The 17923-nt window shown below is 39.1% G+C and overlaps 1 protein-coding gene across 1 annotated transcript in view; it reads right to left on the bottom strand.

The window, feature by feature from the left end:
* Window positions 1-230: 230 nt before the first annotated feature.
* Window positions 231-17923, bottom strand: part of LOC126748547 (uncharacterized) — a 31787-nt gene continuing 14094 nt past the window's right edge. Inside the window, exons 2-4 of the mRNA XM_050457864.1 lie at window positions 12630-12858; window positions 11137-11414; window positions 231-5236 (exon numbers count right to left, since the gene is read on the bottom strand). Of these exons, the coding sequence (XP_050313821.1) occupies window positions 5033-5236; window positions 11137-11414; window positions 12630-12858 (711 nt within the window). The 3' untranslated portion in view covers window positions 231-5032. The remainder of the gene's footprint in view (window positions 5237-11136; window positions 11415-12629; window positions 12859-17923) is intronic.

The following is a 17923-nucleotide window of genomic DNA, read 5'->3' as shown; positions in this document are numbered from 1 at the left end:
AGGGTAGAAAGAACATTAATGAGGGTTTAAAAAAAATCTACATATACTTGCCGGGCCCTAAATCGACTTTATCCAAAATTAGTTTAAAAAATTTGTTTAAGGGGGTACTACATTCTAAAACTCAATGCAAAAACATTTGTGCTAAAGATGTTCTTATGGTAGTATGATTTGATTTTTTTATAAAATTAACTATCTTTGGGTCGCTGGTAATCTTAATAATAGCTCTAAAATATAGATATTACAGTTTATTATAAAATTTAATACAAAAATCAACACTTCTAATATAATCAAATATGTTTCAAGTTTTATGCTCATATAACTTAACTATTTATTCATATTGTTAACATATTTTATAAACAAAACTATACATTTTTATAAAAATACAATCTGTATGACTGACCACTCACATCGTGACAAAACCTGAAAAAACCCTATCTTCTAAGCTAAGGTATATATGCTTCAATTTGTAGCTATGTTTTTAATGGTCTATTTTTAGCCCATGCGCTTATTTTCCTCATAGTTAAATCTGTTTAGTCTAACTTCAAAAGTAGGTCTACGTTTACTAATATTAAGAACCTTAGTTTTTTTGTAGAAGATAAACCGCCAAAAGAGACATTGCGGAAAAGATCCATCTAAATCAAATATATGAAATTATTTTTTAAATGTAATTTAAGCTAATAACTACGATATTCGACGATAAAAAACAATCTTTTTGTGATAAAATCCTATTGTTCAGTGGCATAGCGTGCTTTAAGCGCGTTGGGTCTAGAAATGCGTTACACTACAGAACCCGTATAACCAATTATTAAACAGCAGACACAACAGCAGTTCGTTCGAATCGGGTTGGCGATTGGTAGTATTAATACAAATTGCTACTTTTCTCCTTCGATTGCCGGTGTCTCGACTTCCCCTCATCTGGGTAGCAACTAATTTCTGATGAAACTTTTTAAGTACGTAATCAAGCAGTTGAATACTCAGTTAACCCACACACATCGACGCATAAGTAATTAAGAAATAATTTAAAAAAATTTATTATACCAACCGATGGTTATTTATTTATATCACTCAACGGAGAAACTCCAATAATGAAGTGGAAAAAATACATATAAAAATTGTAATGACTTAGATCAAATTATAATTTATATTGATTAATAAATTATTAAAAACTTAAGAAAACAAAAATATCTAAACTAAGCGAATTCTTTTAATATCGGTCAACTCACAGTTGACATATCACACTGATCCTGTATAGAGTTGTTCGTATTACAGGCTCTTTGAAAAAGCGAAAAACTTAGTTCTAGGTCTTACAAGATAAAAGATTTGAGGACTGTGAGCTGACAGAAGAGGAGTGAGTAAGTATAGAAGTTGCAAGATCTCCGGCGAATCAACTAACGCTAATTATTAATTAATTAATTTATGTAAAAATTGTAGATCTACTAAATCTCTTCTTTCTTGTTCCTTAATCTTGAAAGCAAACCATCATATGAAAATTGAACAAACTTATAAAAAGTATAAGAGTTTAATACTAGAGATATTGTCAAAAATTTGAGAGTTCCGAATAATAAAGCTTAGTATTTTTAACTTCTTCTTGTTCTGTTCAATTGATGGCTCTGCTACGAGGCAATTTGCCAGCACGATTAGGAGATTCGGAAAAACCGTCGGGTATGTACCCTGTTCCCCGAATCGACACTTTCACTATATTAAATTATCAATTACAATCGAAACTTTTCAATGCACGATGTCGCCTCCCCCACGATGCATCCGGCATCATCCGGCCTGGTTACCGGCGTGTATAGGATAGGTCAAGGAAAGGAATCCGTACCATAGGAAAGGAATAGGTGTTTATAACTTCTTTGCATGATATTTTCGATATGCCATTAAAAGGGTCAGGTCCTTAAAATAAGTTGATCTAGGTAGGATCTCATTTTCAATTTTATGCTGGTAATACAGTTCTTTTTAAGGTATAGGAAACTACACTAAATTTAGGGGCATTTAAAGGTAAATTGTTTTCCTTGCACCAGTTGTTAACTGAATTAATGGCCGTCTCTTATTGGCCATTATACTAGTCAGGTGGGTTAAAACGGCGCTGGAAGACCAGAAGATCAGTGCTACACTAGGAGACTGTCGTGTCGAGACCAGGGTAAAAGGCGGCTGCCCGCAAGGGCCCGAAAGTTGCCTTTCGCCACACCTTTGGTGCCTGGTGATGGACAGTCTCCTCAAAAAGCTAGAACTTGAAAGATTCTATACACAGGCATAGGCGGACGACGGACATAGTGATGGTCACGAGTAAATTCGTGAACACAGTTCGTGAGCGAATGCAAGACGCGTGCAGAACAGTGGTGTCGAGAGACAGGGCTGTCGGTCAACCCTGAAAAGACCGAGCTCATTCTCTTTACTAAGACGCGGAATTTGACAGGCTTTAAATCTCCCATTATGTATCAGACTCGCCTAACTTTTAGGCAGCAGGTCAAATGCTTGGGAGTTACTTTAAACAGCAAGCTCATGTTTAAAACTTAAGTAGAGCAGGCAGTAAATAAGGCAACAGCCCTAATATGGCAATTACGACGAACAATAGGTACAAGATGGGGTCTAAAACTCCACGTTCTTCAGTGGCTTTACTGCAGTCATACGACCGAAGATCTCGTACGGTTCCGTGGTATGGTGGCCAGCCGTATTGAAGGTCATCAACATCCAATTAAAACAATACCTGCGGCACCACTAAGTATTCTTCTTGGGCTACTGGACCTCCTAGTCTGGATTGAGAGGAAGACCATGGCGGCGCATAAGAGGATGAGGGATAGCGGAGAGTGGCGCAATGTTTACTTAGGATAAGGTCATATGACGATTGCTCTTAGGATGTGGAAGAACATACCAATTCTGACCAGATGCACTACAGAAAGTGGCAAACTAAGGTTAAAGAAGGGGTTTCAAGTCGAAATCCCGACAAGGGAAGAATGGTCGGCAAACCAAATTAAAGAGCCAAGTGGTTTTCAAGCCTGGTACCCAGATGGATCATGGATGAATAGCACCAATTCAGCCGGAGCCAAAGTGTACAGGATGGAAACGAATACAGGGGAATCCTTCTCGCTAGGGAAACACACCACAGTTTTCCAAGCGGCAGTGTTTGCTATACTCGAAGTAGCAAACAAACGAGAGGCATTGGAAGGTAACGGGGGATTTTCATCTACTTTGATAGTCAAGCTGCTCTCAAGGCGATTCAGAAACCCAGGGCCGGCTCAGCGCTAGTCCAGGAATGCAGAGACGCATTGGAAAGGCTTGCAGCATAGAGGGAAATGAGACTGAGGTAGGTTCCAGGACACCAAGGTTCGGGGCCTACGAAGGTGTTAGCAAAAAACAAATCTCCCAGGCACTTAATAAATGGGCTTGGGAAAAAAACAAGGAAGAATTGGAGAAGGACAGAAGGATGTGGGCAGCCCAAGGAAATTATATCAGACCATGACGGCTCTAAAGTCCCGACAGAGTATCAAAGACTTGGTGGAAATCCTGACTGGGCATATCAGTCTAAACAGGCATCTACATCTTCTTCGTATAAGAGAAAACTCTGTCCAAACTACGGTACAGGGGAGGAAACTTCATACCACATACTAGGTATCTGTGATAGGTGGAGTCGCCTGAAAAGGAAAACTTTCGAAGCAACGACACTCCAACGGGAAGATCTTAAAAATCTGGACTGACACAACGTGCAAAAAAAAATACAAAGAACTATTTTGAATAAGGGAGAGATGTTGTTGTATATGCAGATTAAAAAAAACAAAACATGTTTTCAAACTGATTAATTCTTGATAAAGTTCGACTATTACAATTAACAAAATTACTCAAAACCAATAGAAATTAATCCAAAAAATCATTTGGCGACTAATACTGCCAGTTTTATGCCAACTAATCACTTATGTGTCACTAGTACATTCTGTAAGAGACTGACACATTCGTGTTAGAGACTTGATTGTATGACTTGAATCCACTTGCAGCAGCGCACAATAAACCATTTAGTGATTATGAAATATTTGCTAAGTCATAAACCAGTTTGTTCCATGGCGAGCGGCTTGAGTTCCACAGATATAGTTTTTCTGAATCACAGATATAAAAGTAGTTGACTTCTAAAAACCAGGCTTCTGGACTCACCTATTACTTGTAGAGGTTAATATTTCGACGAACATGACGTTGTTATGGCCGGAGGATCCCTGTCTTCGGTACCTCAATTATTGAAATTCTTAAAGGTTTCTACGAGAGTTCCGATTTTCCTTTGGTAAAGTTAAGACAGAATTTTATAGTCATACACGAGAATTGAATTCCAGTATCATGTGAGTATTTCGCAACAACTGAATTAGGTATGTTCTTAAACATCCACCATTTGATTCCCACTACCAGTACCAACGTAGATAAAAGGAATGTACCAGTGTAGGCGCCTTACCCACAAACTATCTGTTTAAATTATTATAAAATAACCTATTTGCAGTAGATCCACATATATTAAGGGTAGAAGGTAATTTTCCGCACATGTGTGTAAAGTAAAAATGTAAAAAGAGGTACCTAGTTTTGCAAAATGCGAAGTTATTCTGGAATAAGGAAAACAGTTACTCTGGTGAACATAGAATATGTTACTGAGGCAAAGTTGAATTCGAATTTAAATTTTTACTTCCTTACGAAAAAAGGTGCAAAAAACGATACATTTTCTTAATAATTAGATTCATATAGAGAAAAATACCTAACGTTTTCAACAATTTCAACAACCTTTTTTTACTGTTTCGGATCTACATCGAACTTTCTTAGAATTTATTTTCCATTCGCCTTTTCCTGCCCTCCACGCTACACCACTGCTATTGTCTAAAGGTAAATTTATTTAAACCATGTAAATAGACATTAGGCGCTCTATGGCTTTCTGCTTTAATTCTGGCAACCATAGAATTGCCTCTATGAAAAAATTATTTTTTTTTAGATTAAAATGTATACAATTCGCCTTTTGTCCATTACTGATCTTACTTTGTTTTAATTTAACTATATTAAAGAATCGTTAGGAATACGCTGGTTGAAGACCAATACTTAAAGATCCATCACTATAATCAGGTCTTAATGGTAATCTTGGAGGTCTGCGAGATTTTATGGTCCTGCGTCGAGCTGGAGTACACGTGCAATCGCAATGCATGACGCAAAGTGCTACCGATGTCGCCAAGGTAACCACGAATGGCACAGCGAAGTAGTGGATTATTATGGCAATCTAAAACATAAAAACTTATTGGGATTTTGTGGATAGTCGTAGTAAATAACAAATTAACAAAAAAATGGACGCTAATATAGAAAATTTAAATTATAAGCATTTCGTGATTAGTAAAAACTAAAATTTCTTGAATTGTTGAGGATCCTTTTTATATATAGTGTAGCATCTTTACTATTAGTAAAGATGTGAATCCAAACACTCGAAGGATAAAAATAGCCAACTGATTTATTTTACACACATTAAACACGACCAATTAAGATTATTAGAAATATTTATACACACTGTATATTCCTACGAAATGACGAAGAATTGCTGATTTTCGCGACGTTGTCAATATAGTTACACTACCCTCCTCCTAGGCTCATTGACCCGAAATTATTCCAAGGATAATTATAGGGTGTGGATATCGGCAGAAGGCTCCCTCTTACAACTGGACCTCTTGCAGAAATAACAGTCAACGATTTTCTCCAGAAAACAACGTTGGGGAGTATAACAACACACCAGAACTTGCACGCCAGTAGACCTGAAGACCACTTCTAACGCATCTTTGGTAACTAGGTAGAAGATCTTTCTACCAATCTCTTCACAGTGCTTGCCCGACTTTTAGGTTAGACCGACGCAAACTCCTCAATTTTTTCCAAACTTTCTATGGAAGACCTCATTAATTCCTCCATTTTTTGAAATCTGACATTTGAAAATCATTAGCCACAATGTGGCTGAGCACACGCAGCAAGAGCAGTAAACAGATCTTGCTGTACTTTACAGGTTACGCCGTATCGACTGTCTCGACCATTATAATGATGGGCCATAAATTACATTATTCGGCCATTACATCGAATATGAAATCCGACTCTGGTTGGATTAGCCACAGGTCAGCGTCTTCGTGGTTTTCATAATAAGGAGCCAGTCGGTTGAAGTGATGACTCGAGCTTCACCCAGTGGCTTTTGTATCCTGTAAAGAATATCGTTATAGCTTGAAATGCTGGAATCTTGAATGAAAACAAAAAAACTTACGAATGAGATCGATTCTTCTACGCAGCTCACTGACATAGTTCTCCCTGGCAACATTGGTGGACAATCTAACTTTAGATCGCACGCCTTACAGATGTTCTCGAACAAGTTCAAAATTTCGTTCTTGGCGTGAATGTAGCTCCAAAGGTACATTAGATCGGTAAATTAAATCCTTAATAAAATTAATAAATCCTTAATTAAATCTTAATAAATCCGTAATTAAATTAATAATTCATTAAATCCTTAATAAAAGAATGGATCTTATTAAGGCATCGATGATAGTAGAGGCTTCCCGGTTTGGTAGAGGGTATGCCTCAACCTATTTACTGAAGTAGTCCATCAGTACCACGATATACTATTTCTCTGCTTCTGATACCGGAAACAGACTGGCAACGTTCATAGCAATCCTTTCAAAGGGACTTCCCATGGTTTACTGACGTATTAAAGCTTTCTGCTTTCTCTGCAGCCCATTACTTACCACCTATACATCGCATTTCCTACACCAGTCTCTTACGTTTGCCTGGCTATTGATCCAGTAATATCTTTCCCACACTTTTACCCATGGTCTTTGTTACTCCAAAATGTTCTCCTCACATACATGCATGCATGACATGCATGGATTCCCTCGAGCATTTCGGAAACCCGACACAGCACCATTGTGGATAGTCGTCGACATGTTGTACCATGGATACAAATCAACGAACAATCTCGCAGTTTCTGAATAATATTCGTCAAATGCTTTGATATTAATATTGAAACGACTTAACAGAACCTGTAACGTAACATGAAAACGTTTGATTAAATTTTCGTCAACGCCGAGAATTTTTGCAGCAATCGCTGTGTTTTCAAAAAAACCTCGACTAGTATTTCCGTCATTTGAATTTCCCATGTCTTGTTTTGGTCGGTTAACAAGCAAATGCAGTTGGTTCTTGAAATCAGCCTGAATTTGTTTTTTACGCGCTGCAGGTGCTTGCTTTACATCTTCCTTACGAGATCGCCATTGAATTGAATTTCAATTGACGAAACAGTGGGCTGTCAGGCAGTTGTGCATATAGATCTCCTGATGGACCCGTCATGCCCCACCGGGGGTTACTAGAGCCCAACGGTCTTAGAGAAACCGATAAGGCTCTCTGGTCTGAAGGACTTAAAATCGCTAGGTACACTGAAAGTGTTACCCAAGTATTTGAACCTGGCACGCGTGAGTGCTGGGCACTCCCCGACTACATGGTCAACGGTTTCATCCTCCTCACAGCACCATCGGCATTCCGGGTTGTCCTCAATACCGATAGTATGGAGATGGCTTCTTAAGTGCCAGTGACCGGTTAAAAGACCTGTCACTAGCCGAATTTCGCGTCTTTTTAGCAGTAGTAGATTTTTGGTGAGACAAGCAGAGGGCCCACCTATGTGCGCTTTGGCCTGTCTCATACCAGGGGACTCAGTCCATCTTCGGTGGTCCACTTGTCCAGCAGACCCTTCATTGACGCGACCGCAACGCATTTGGCGATACCAACTATGCGTTCCGACCCCATCGGCACATTCGCGGATCCCAGTCTGGCAAGAGAGTCCGCTTCCTCATTACCTGCATGGCCAGGTATCCAGACGAGCTGGACCCTGCATCCAACCTGTACCAGTTTTTTCAGGACTTTTATGCACTCTAGTACAAGCTTGGAGCTTACCTTTGCGACCGTGATAGCCTTAATGGCAGCTCTGCTGTTCGAGCATATTGATACGACTGTATTGCGGTGTCCGCAGCTTAGGATATTCTGTCCGCATTTTAATACAGCGAATACTTCGGCCTGGAAGCCAGTGGCGTGCTCCCCCAGCGAGTATGCCCTACTGGTATGTGGGATCCCACCAATAAGCCCTGATCCAGCTCTGTTATTCATTCTGGAGCCATCTGTGTACCAGATGGCAAACCTATTTAGCAATGCAGGTCTGTTGGAATGCTGCCACTCCTCTCTGTCTGCAATGTGCGTCACAAATCCCTCGCAGTCCACAGTCACTGGAGCCATGCAGTCACTGCCCATCAGAAGGAGAGGACATACCTGTATGGCGCGTGATCAATTTTTTGCGTGACCGGTCTCGCCAGCACGTAGTTCGCCGAGGACGTATAGCCTGTACGCAGTCCTCATTGCCTCGAATTGCACAACGAGGTCCAGAGGCGGAAGGCTCAGCAGAGTCTCAAGCGCTCTAGTTGGCGCCGTCCGCATGGAACCCGTTATGCTGAGACATGCACGACGTTGGACTCTGTCTAGTTGAGCACGAATTTTCGCTTTCTCCGTACATGGCCACCAAACGATAGCCCCGTATGTGAGAAGAGGTCTCACAATGCGCGAGTAGATCCAGTGGAGGATCTTAGGACACAGACCCCAGGTATTGCCGAAAGCCCGCCTGCAGGCCCATAGCGCGCAAGTGTCCTTCTTCATTCTGGTGTCTGCATGATCGTGCCAGGAGAGTTTGAGATCCAACTTGATTCCCAGAAATCGAACTGTCCTGGAGTAATGCAGCTGCACGCCACCTAGAGATATAACAGGGGGCGTGCCAAAGTTACGTCTCCTCGTGAATAGTAGGAGCTCTGCTTTTTTGGGGTTAATCTTGAGAATCCCCGAGAGGCACCATACGCAGGGCTCTCATAATAGGGCCCCGTATTGAGACGGCGTCTTTCCCTGGGCAAAGGATTACCAGATCATCAGCGTAGGCCTGTGTGTATAGGCCAGCATTGTTTAAAAGATTTATCAGGCTGTCGACCACAAGGCACCACAAGGTAGAGGACAATACTCCTCCCTGCGGGCAGCCCTTAGCCGCCAACGTTTCGACAATCTCGTTGTTGAGCTGGGCAGATACATGACGTTTCGAGAGCATGACCTCTATTCAGCCAACCAAATAGGGTTCTGAGCCGCGGCTCTCGAGTGCTTGGCAGATTAATGCAAAAGGGGTGTTGTCAAACGCCCCTTCAATGTCTAGAAACGTACCCAGACAGGCCATGCCACTACCCAGAGCACCCTCCACCTTCCTAACGAGGTGGTGTAGGGCCAGGTCCGTGGATTTGCCCGCCTGATAGGCGTATTGGTGCACATGCAGATCGGCATTGTTTTGTATCCATTTTGTACCCGATATGCAGTAGGCATTCGAAGAACCTTATCCAACAATGCAAAGTCGACCGTCCATTTGAATGTATTAATTCTGATATCAAATTAGAATTCAACGAGCATCAAAACCCCCCTTTAGCGTAATTTGGTGTGAATCTGATTTTTTTCAAAGAAATGTGCGCCATTTTGGATTCGCCATGTTGAATTTATTGATTCTGATATCAAATTCAAATTTAACGAGCCCAAAAACCTTGATATACAAAGTTTCAAGTAAATCGACCAACAATTCGATTTTCAGGCGTTTTGCACCACTGTGCGAGTCCAGAAAATATTCGTTTACGGGGTGAGGGGGAAAAAAGGGGAGGTTCTGCCAACGCTATTTCGTACATGATACTTTACACAAAATGAAATACTTCTTACCTTAGCGGGATCTCGCGCGATCACAAATAATTTGATACACAAAGTTTTTTTTTAATACAAAAACAGCAACGTAAAGCAGTCCAACTTACACCTTTTTTACGATAACTCGGAAAATCTTAAACATTATTTTATCAACACATTAATTTTGTACACATCTTCACGATCATTTTACATGTCGTATGATGATTGTAACACAATTACTCGAATCTGTACAATGATTTTCCAGAGCGCTGGAAAACTTAACGAACAGCTGAGTCACAGACTATTCTCGAATAGGTTACCTTTCGAAATACACCTGTCATCAGGTATTCAATAAAATCACTCGACTCTCCAAAATTTAGGAACCTAACGCCATGTAGACAAGATGTAGAGGCATTTTACCTCGAATGGTTTGAGATTTGATTTTTCGGGTTTTGTCCGGTTTTTTTGCATTTCTAATGATCAGAAGTTAGTGAAAAACCTAAATATCACAGTTCAGGATGCGTTAATGTGGAAAAGTTCAAAAGGGCGGATATTTCCATTCATTCGTTTTATGCAGGTAGCCGCTTAAAGACTAACGTTCCGCCCAACGTGCTCGACGCTGGAATATTTTATTTCGTGTGCATGCAAGAGTACTAGTTCGTAAAGCGAGTAAAACATTTCCAAGGATATCCGGACCCCATGGATTTTCATCGGCATAGTATGTAGATTACTTCTGTATAAATTTGAACTGTTTATATCAATATTTGCGTTCATCAGAGGAGTCCAAACAACAGCGTTCTTTTTTCATTTTGTGTGATGAAAATTTTAATATTCAATGAAGAATTAGTTTATGAATGCCACCGAATGCTACCTAGAGACTTTGTGTTTTATAAGCGGAAAAATGTCTAAAATAAAATAGCGTTGAGATCATTTGCTGAAATCTGCCGCCTTGTCGTTTCGAACGATTTTAGTTGACCTCAAAACATGACCTACATACAAAATTAATTAGCCATTTTGTGGCCGCCATCTCGGATTTTTTTAAATGAACGTCATTTTTTAATTCAGCGACTCCGAAACTTACAGGTATGCATATTTCAACATTTTCTGACGTTTAGGTGTTTTGGTGCGTTATTTGGGATTTTCTACCACTGTGCACCGCTACTAAGTCCGTACTACGGTGAGCTTAGTCGTGGTGGTTTCGGTTATTAACTAAATCGATATCGTTGTTATAATTAGTGATTTGATACGTAGTGTGATTTAATTCGTAAAATTAATAGTAGGTATTATAAATTTTACGTATAAAATTCTTTTCGAAAGTCTTTCATATTTAGATGAGATATAAAGTATCAACGGCTTAAGTTTAAGACAATAAGTTGATCTTATACGTAACGCTCTTATTTACTATAATACATTACCTACCTGTTCATCTTTAACGTAGTGAGTTAATACTACAGTTCCATTTTCCCGCGAAGGATAACAGGGAAAAATTGTTCCTTCTTCCCCAAAGGTGTCTGTAAAGTTTGCACATTTAATTTTTGGCGGATAACCACAGCCCTTTATATTAACTAGAAGTATTGCTTCTTCTGTATTGTTTAATCCTGATACAGTTCCATTGTAGCTTACATAGATGTGCGTACAGTGATAGGCATCGCTTGTACATCCCTCTCTACATGAGCTCCATGAACAGTTTGCCAGACCTAAATCATTATTACGGTTTTTACGAAGAATATTAATGAAACTGACGATAATATTATGTCAAAGTTTAAAGGCTTAATCAATAAATAACTTTGGTAACTTGTTAAAATAACAAGATTTTGAATTTTTTACTTTAACGCTAGAACCATTAAATCATAAGAGACAGATAGGAGACCTAATTACTATAAGACCGTTTTTAAACTTTGATATAAGTATTACTATGGCGTGGAAACGTTAAAAAGAGGAGGGCGAGGTAAATTTGTTTGTAGACATCTGTTCGCGAAAAACAAGGTGACCGCCTCTAATGTTTTGGCTGTTCCGATGATGCAGTGTCCTTAAATTGAAGGTCGACGAACTGCACGAACTAGATCGTTAATCAACGAAGGTCATGAACGTTCATAAAAGCCTTTATTCGAGGTTGCCTGTGCAGCGTACATATTTTATTTTATTATTAATATCCCCGACGGGTTACCCTTTTGGTAAGGGATGGCGTTTAAATTAATCAATTAAACTACAGAAAAGTCGCATTATGATTTTTAAATTATCCTAGAGGATTAGCAAATGCAATTCTATTCAACAAATTTCAGTGAATTCAAGTGAGAAAGAAATCTACTGGAAATACGAATTGATGATAAAGAAAATATTGACCACCACATGAATTGAAAAAACTATGTTTGATGTTAAATATACGTTGATATTGTACATTATGTGCTAATCGATGCCCAAGCAACAAACTTTTGCTCATACGATATTACAGATCGATATGTTATCGAGAACGTAAGGGAATCACCTAGATTACGGAGAAAATGCAGATAAATATTATCCTCCAATAAAATTCAAGGACTTCTAGGATAATATAAGTTGGATATCGAGTTGTGTCTCATAAAACTTAAAGTAGAAGTACGCTTATTAAAAGTGAATTAGAATGAGAGTAAAATTTTATTGCTGTTTTCCGTTATTAATAAAACAATAGTTGCACGAGGACATGGAAAAAAGTAGCATGACTTACCCTAAAAAAATAGCACGATATATATGCTTAACCCATAAATATAAACAACAAGCACTTAGGAATAAGTTTAGTAATTTAAACAAATAGCAATATATTTTTGAGCGTGTGGTTCTTTGTGATATTTTTTTAATCAATAGATTGTAAAATGATATTAAGCATATATTTTCCTTAATAAAGATTATAATATTTTCTATTCATACTACATTACCTGTTAGTTGGTCTAGCCTAGTAGTAACGCAGTTGACAGGTTCAGTAACAAAATCGCTGGCTAATGTGGAGATAGCAGGATCAACGTAAAGTGGTACCAAGAATAGCAAAGAGGAGCCTGCGGCCATTGCCAATACAGCTAACAAGCTAGTTGCATAAAATAGTGCTTGTTCACGACAACTTCTTGATCCTTGCTGATGCGTTTGAGCCTTTTTAGCTAAGGCTAGCTCCTAAATTAAAAAAAAAACTATTGTAAAGTTCTAGTAAATCTAATTGTAAATATTATTTTAAAATGTGCGTATACGTTGTAGGATAAAAAAATATCAAGATATACAAAGGAGTTCTACTGCCTGTAATCACCCAGCCTTATTTAGCATCAAATTCCAAAAAGCACCTGCCAACCTCTTCGATCATCGTGTGGCTACAGACAAAATCGAAAACAAGGTCCTATTTCTTTCTCTGTCACAGTTTAATTAAGAATAGTTTCGCGTCAAAGAAACAGAAGCCGGTTTTTGAAATTTGTTGTCGAACGAAAACTTTCTCTTGCCAAGAAAGTGTTGGTTTGGGCTAGAATCAGCCTAGTAAAACTCAAATGTGAAATCATGCATGTGTGGCTGCTACGCCTGACCCAATGTACACCTCTTTAATGCCTCTTTTCCCATAGTGAAAATCAAATCAAAAAAGAACAACAAGTCCTGGTTTACTAAGGGACTTTAGACTTCATGTTGGAATCTCCGTTCTCTTCATACATTGAGAAACTTCACAGATTGTCAGTTTTTCATCAGTATTTTAATTTGTATTTGTATGTTGTATCGCCGGTTAATAAAAGTTTCTAAACGATCCTTCTATTCAAATAGTCTATCTAAGGCTACAAACAGGTCGAGAGAAAGTTGGCGGATTGTCAACGACAGCAGGCAAGCACACAGCAATCATTCAAAGGCATCCATGTCATCCTTGCTGATGACATTATTAATTTTTGTATCGAAATTGCTGAGAAAATCCACAAAGATCTGGGTCCGCCATCAGCAGATCCCATTAGTTACTTTTTACCTGATAATGAGGTTCAGGGTTCATTTGTCTTTAGAGCTACAGACCTGGCCGAGCTTTAACAAATATTAATTTCAATGAAAAATAAAAACTCAGCTGGAGAGGACGGGGTCTCTGCTAAAATATTTCTTAACATACCAGATATAACTTTGAATATCCTTGTTGAAGCTATTAATGCATCATGGGTTGTGGGAACTTTTCCGCCTTGCTTAAAATCCGCTAAGGTTATCCCAGTTCATAAGGCGGGCATTCTTGATGAACCATCAAACTGTAGACCCATATCGCTCTTGTCCACACTTTCAAAAATTATTGAGAAGATGGTCAGGAGACGAGTGGTGTCTTTTTTAGAATCCAAGAATATTCTTGGTACTTCTCAGTTTGGCTTTCGGGAGAATAAAAGCACTCAAGATGCAATGTACAATCTTTTGAACGATCTTTACTGTCAGATCAACAGTGGAGTAGTTTCTGCTACCGCGTTTTGTGACTTTCGACTGCGTCAGTCACGAGATTCTGCTGCGAACGCTCTTCCACCATGACTTCAGGGGCGTTGTGGCAACCTGGTTTTCTTCATATCTAAAAGCTCGCTGTCAACGAGTGTGTGTGTTTTCTAAATAAAAAACTGTCGACTGGGGAGGCCCTCAGGAGTCTGTATTGGGACCAATACTCTATATATGACCTTACCCACCTCTATATCCAGGGAAAATTTACATTGTTTGCGGATGACTCGACCATTCTCTGGCATGGTTTTGATATCGACTCCCTACGGAGAGCAATAATGACTAATCTTAAACTTATATTTGAGTGGTTTAGGGCAAATTTACTATCTTTAAATCCACAAAAGACTAAACTATTATGTTTTACAAGTAACCATAGCCTTGATAACATTCTTGTTGCCAACTGTCCTGTCCAGCAGTACTGTGTCAATAAATTTCTGGGTCTAGTTATTGACAAGGATCTGAAGTTTGGGGAAGATTTACTGTCCCTCAGCAATCGAGTTTCTGCAGACTGTTTTGCTGTTAGAGTGGCTTGTCAAGAGCTTGGAGAGGAATTTGGAAAGACAGTATACTTCTCCCTGGTTGAATCCCATCTCAGGTATGGCATCTGCTTTTGGGGGAGCGCTAGTAACTACCTTCTGCAGATTTTGTTTGTTCTTCAGAAACGTGCTGTGAGATATATATACGGGATATCACCTAGAGAGTCCTGTCGGCCATGCTTTATCAAAGAGAGTATTCTTACTATCTACTGCCTCTACATACAGGAAGTAGCATGCCTGATTTTCCTAAATCAACACAAGTTTGTTACCCTAAATCCGAGATATGTTACTCGCCAACATGGTAATTTACGACTTCCTATACCAACATCAACTTTAGTCAAGAGATCAGTTTTTATGACGATATAAAAATTTTTAACCATCTGCCGAGAAGCGTTAGGGAGGCAAAATCTCCTAAACAATTTAAATTACTATTAAAAAAATTCTTATGTACTCGGGCTTACTATTCAGTGCTTGAATGTTTCAATAACACTCATAATGGAGCTAACTAGTGGAGAGATGCTAATGTTAAAAAGAATAGTGACTACTATCACTCTGATAGGTTCGCATAATATAAATATTAATTTTAAAGTGAAGTTAACTGTAGGCTAACCTAATTTGACATAGTATTTCCCGCCATCTAAGAAACCACAATAAAATGTAAACAAAACACAAAGGAGAACAACGTTCTCCCCTTTTTAAATACTGTTCTTCCTGTTTAGTGTTCTGTATAGTCTTAAGTGTGTCTAAATGTTATCTATAATTTTAATAATATAAAATGTGTTCCCACTATGGTAAACTTCTGGGCTTAACTGACAAGTGAGTACATTCCATTCGTTCACCTTTAACTATAATGTTTTTTACGCATATAACACCCAATCATTTCAGTTAGCACTGATGATGGCTCATACGCCGAAAGCGCTCTGCTAAGCTTTTAAAATAAAATTGCTCTGAATACATCTGGTTTGATTAATTTGAATTCTATATATAATAATAATAATAATAATAATAATAATAATAGTTTAAATAATAATAAATAGTTTAGCGAAGTGTATTAGGTCGACCTGTTCGTAGGAGTTTACTGGGATTGTTTTTTGTGTGATTTTTTTGGAACACGATGACGTCTCGTTGGAGTGAAGAGGCAACATTAAAATTCGTACACAAGTATCGTGATAGACCATGTTTATGGGACACAAGGTCTGCGAATTATAAAAATAAACAAGCCCGTGATGCAGCATACAAAGAGATTGAGGAAACTATGGGAATCGAAGGGTTTGGAGCAGGAGAAATCAAAAATAAAATAAGGGCCTTAAGATCAAATTATTCACAAGAGAAAAGAAAGATAAAAGATTCTATGAAGTCAGGAGCAGGATTTGCAGATATTTATGTCCCCAGTATAAAGTGGTTCAAGGAAATTGATGCGTTTCTACGTGTTTTGGAAGAAAATAAGAGACCTACCCAAGATAATTGTGGTAACGGTTAAATGGCGGTACACCCATGGAAATGGTGACACGAAGCGGAAGATGCCTCGGAGAAAGGTCGCTGCCTGGGGATCGCCAGGGCATGTCTCGAGCCGGCGCTGGACATGACAGTATGCGGACCGTCGGTGGCAGGGAGTTAAGGAGGCGGCAACCTGTCATTCAAGAAACTACACCTCCTCCTCTTCAACAACAAAACGACCAGGAGGACCCAACACCATCACGGGCCCCCCTCGCTAAAGGTGCTGCGCAGGAAATTCAGCCAGCGCTCACCCAGGCGGGACTACAAAGACAGCGCATGAAATGGACAGCTGCGATGAATGAAACCGTCATGCGCAGCTTTTATAAAGTGACCAACCTGGGACGAGAAATGATCGGCTACAGACAACCTTTACATGCCGAATTTAGGAAAATCTATCCACATCTCCAAGTTACCGAACAGAGAGTAGCAGACCAGTATCGGGTAATAATGCGTAATCACCTAATTCCAGAGACAAGACTCAATACCATTAAAGAAGAAATACAAGCGCAAACTAATAACGAACAAGACCCCGCTAACAAAGAACCAGCTGAGGAGCAACCTGTAATAGAAAACGTATTAAATAACACACAGGAACTTAACACTACCGAAAACACCCAAGAGGACAATTCTGAGCTATATCACGAACTATCTGCAGAAATGGCACGTGCGATGCTAGAATTTGAGGGAACCAACCCACTGATAAGACCCAAACTTCCAAAAGTAAGCTCTTCAAAAAAACTAGGTCAAATTATGGAACTTTTAAACACCAAAATTCTTCCACCTTATCTTTTAAATATTAATAACATGCAATCTCTTCACCTTTTAGTTTATAGCGCAGCAACTGCCGTTGCTAAAACCATGAAGATTAAGATAAGGATCCACAATGACTCTGCAAGAACCGAGCTCCCGATACCGCAATGGGAGACCAGACTTCAACGAAAAATTCAGAGGTTTCGAAAAGATATCGGGCAACTAACAGAATATCTGAGGGGTACACGAACAAATAGACTAAAACAGAAAGTTGATGAAATTTTGCAGAGAAACAACATCCACACTCGGCATGAATCAGAAAATAATACAGCTTAACAATGCCTGGATACTCTAAAACAGAAACTTTCCTTATTTTCAGGGCGCCTACGAAGATACAAGACCAGTAATAACCGAAAACGTGACAATCTTCGTTTTGAAAAGGCCGAAAAACAATTTTATAGAGAGCTACATTCAAAATCAGATCACCCAGATAAGCAATACCCCACGAAAGAACAAATTCAAGATTTTTGGGCCAAACAACTTGCAACTCAAACAACATGCAATATCAACGCAAGCTGGGTTACTAAAGAGAAACAAAATAGTAATAAATATAACCAGATGGAACATCGACCATTCACTATCGAGGAAGTCAACCAGATTATCCAAAAACTGCATAATTGGAAATCACCTGGCCCAGATGGAGTTCATAACTTTTGGTTAAAGAAACTACGGAGTGTGCATCCTAAACTCTCAGAATTAATTAACCACGTTATTCTTAACCCACAGGAAATGCCAGCGTTCCTAACGCAAGGAGTAACCTATCTACTGCCTAAAGACCAGAACAACACATAAGACCCGTCTAAGTACCGACCGGTAACGTGCCTACCTACTTTGTATAAAATTATCACTTCATGTTTAACACAGCGCATTTATCAACACTGTGAGAAAAACAACATCATAGCCGCACA

The sequence above is a fragment of the Anthonomus grandis genome, chromosome 22 (genome assembly GCF_022605725.1).
Source record: "Anthonomus grandis grandis chromosome 22, icAntGran1.3, whole genome shotgun sequence".
NCBI lineage: Eukaryota > Metazoa > Arthropoda > Insecta > Coleoptera > Curculionidae > Anthonomus > Anthonomus grandis.
The sequence above is the reverse complement of the archived record's forward strand: the minus strand, read 5'-3'. Positions and strand labels throughout refer to the sequence as shown.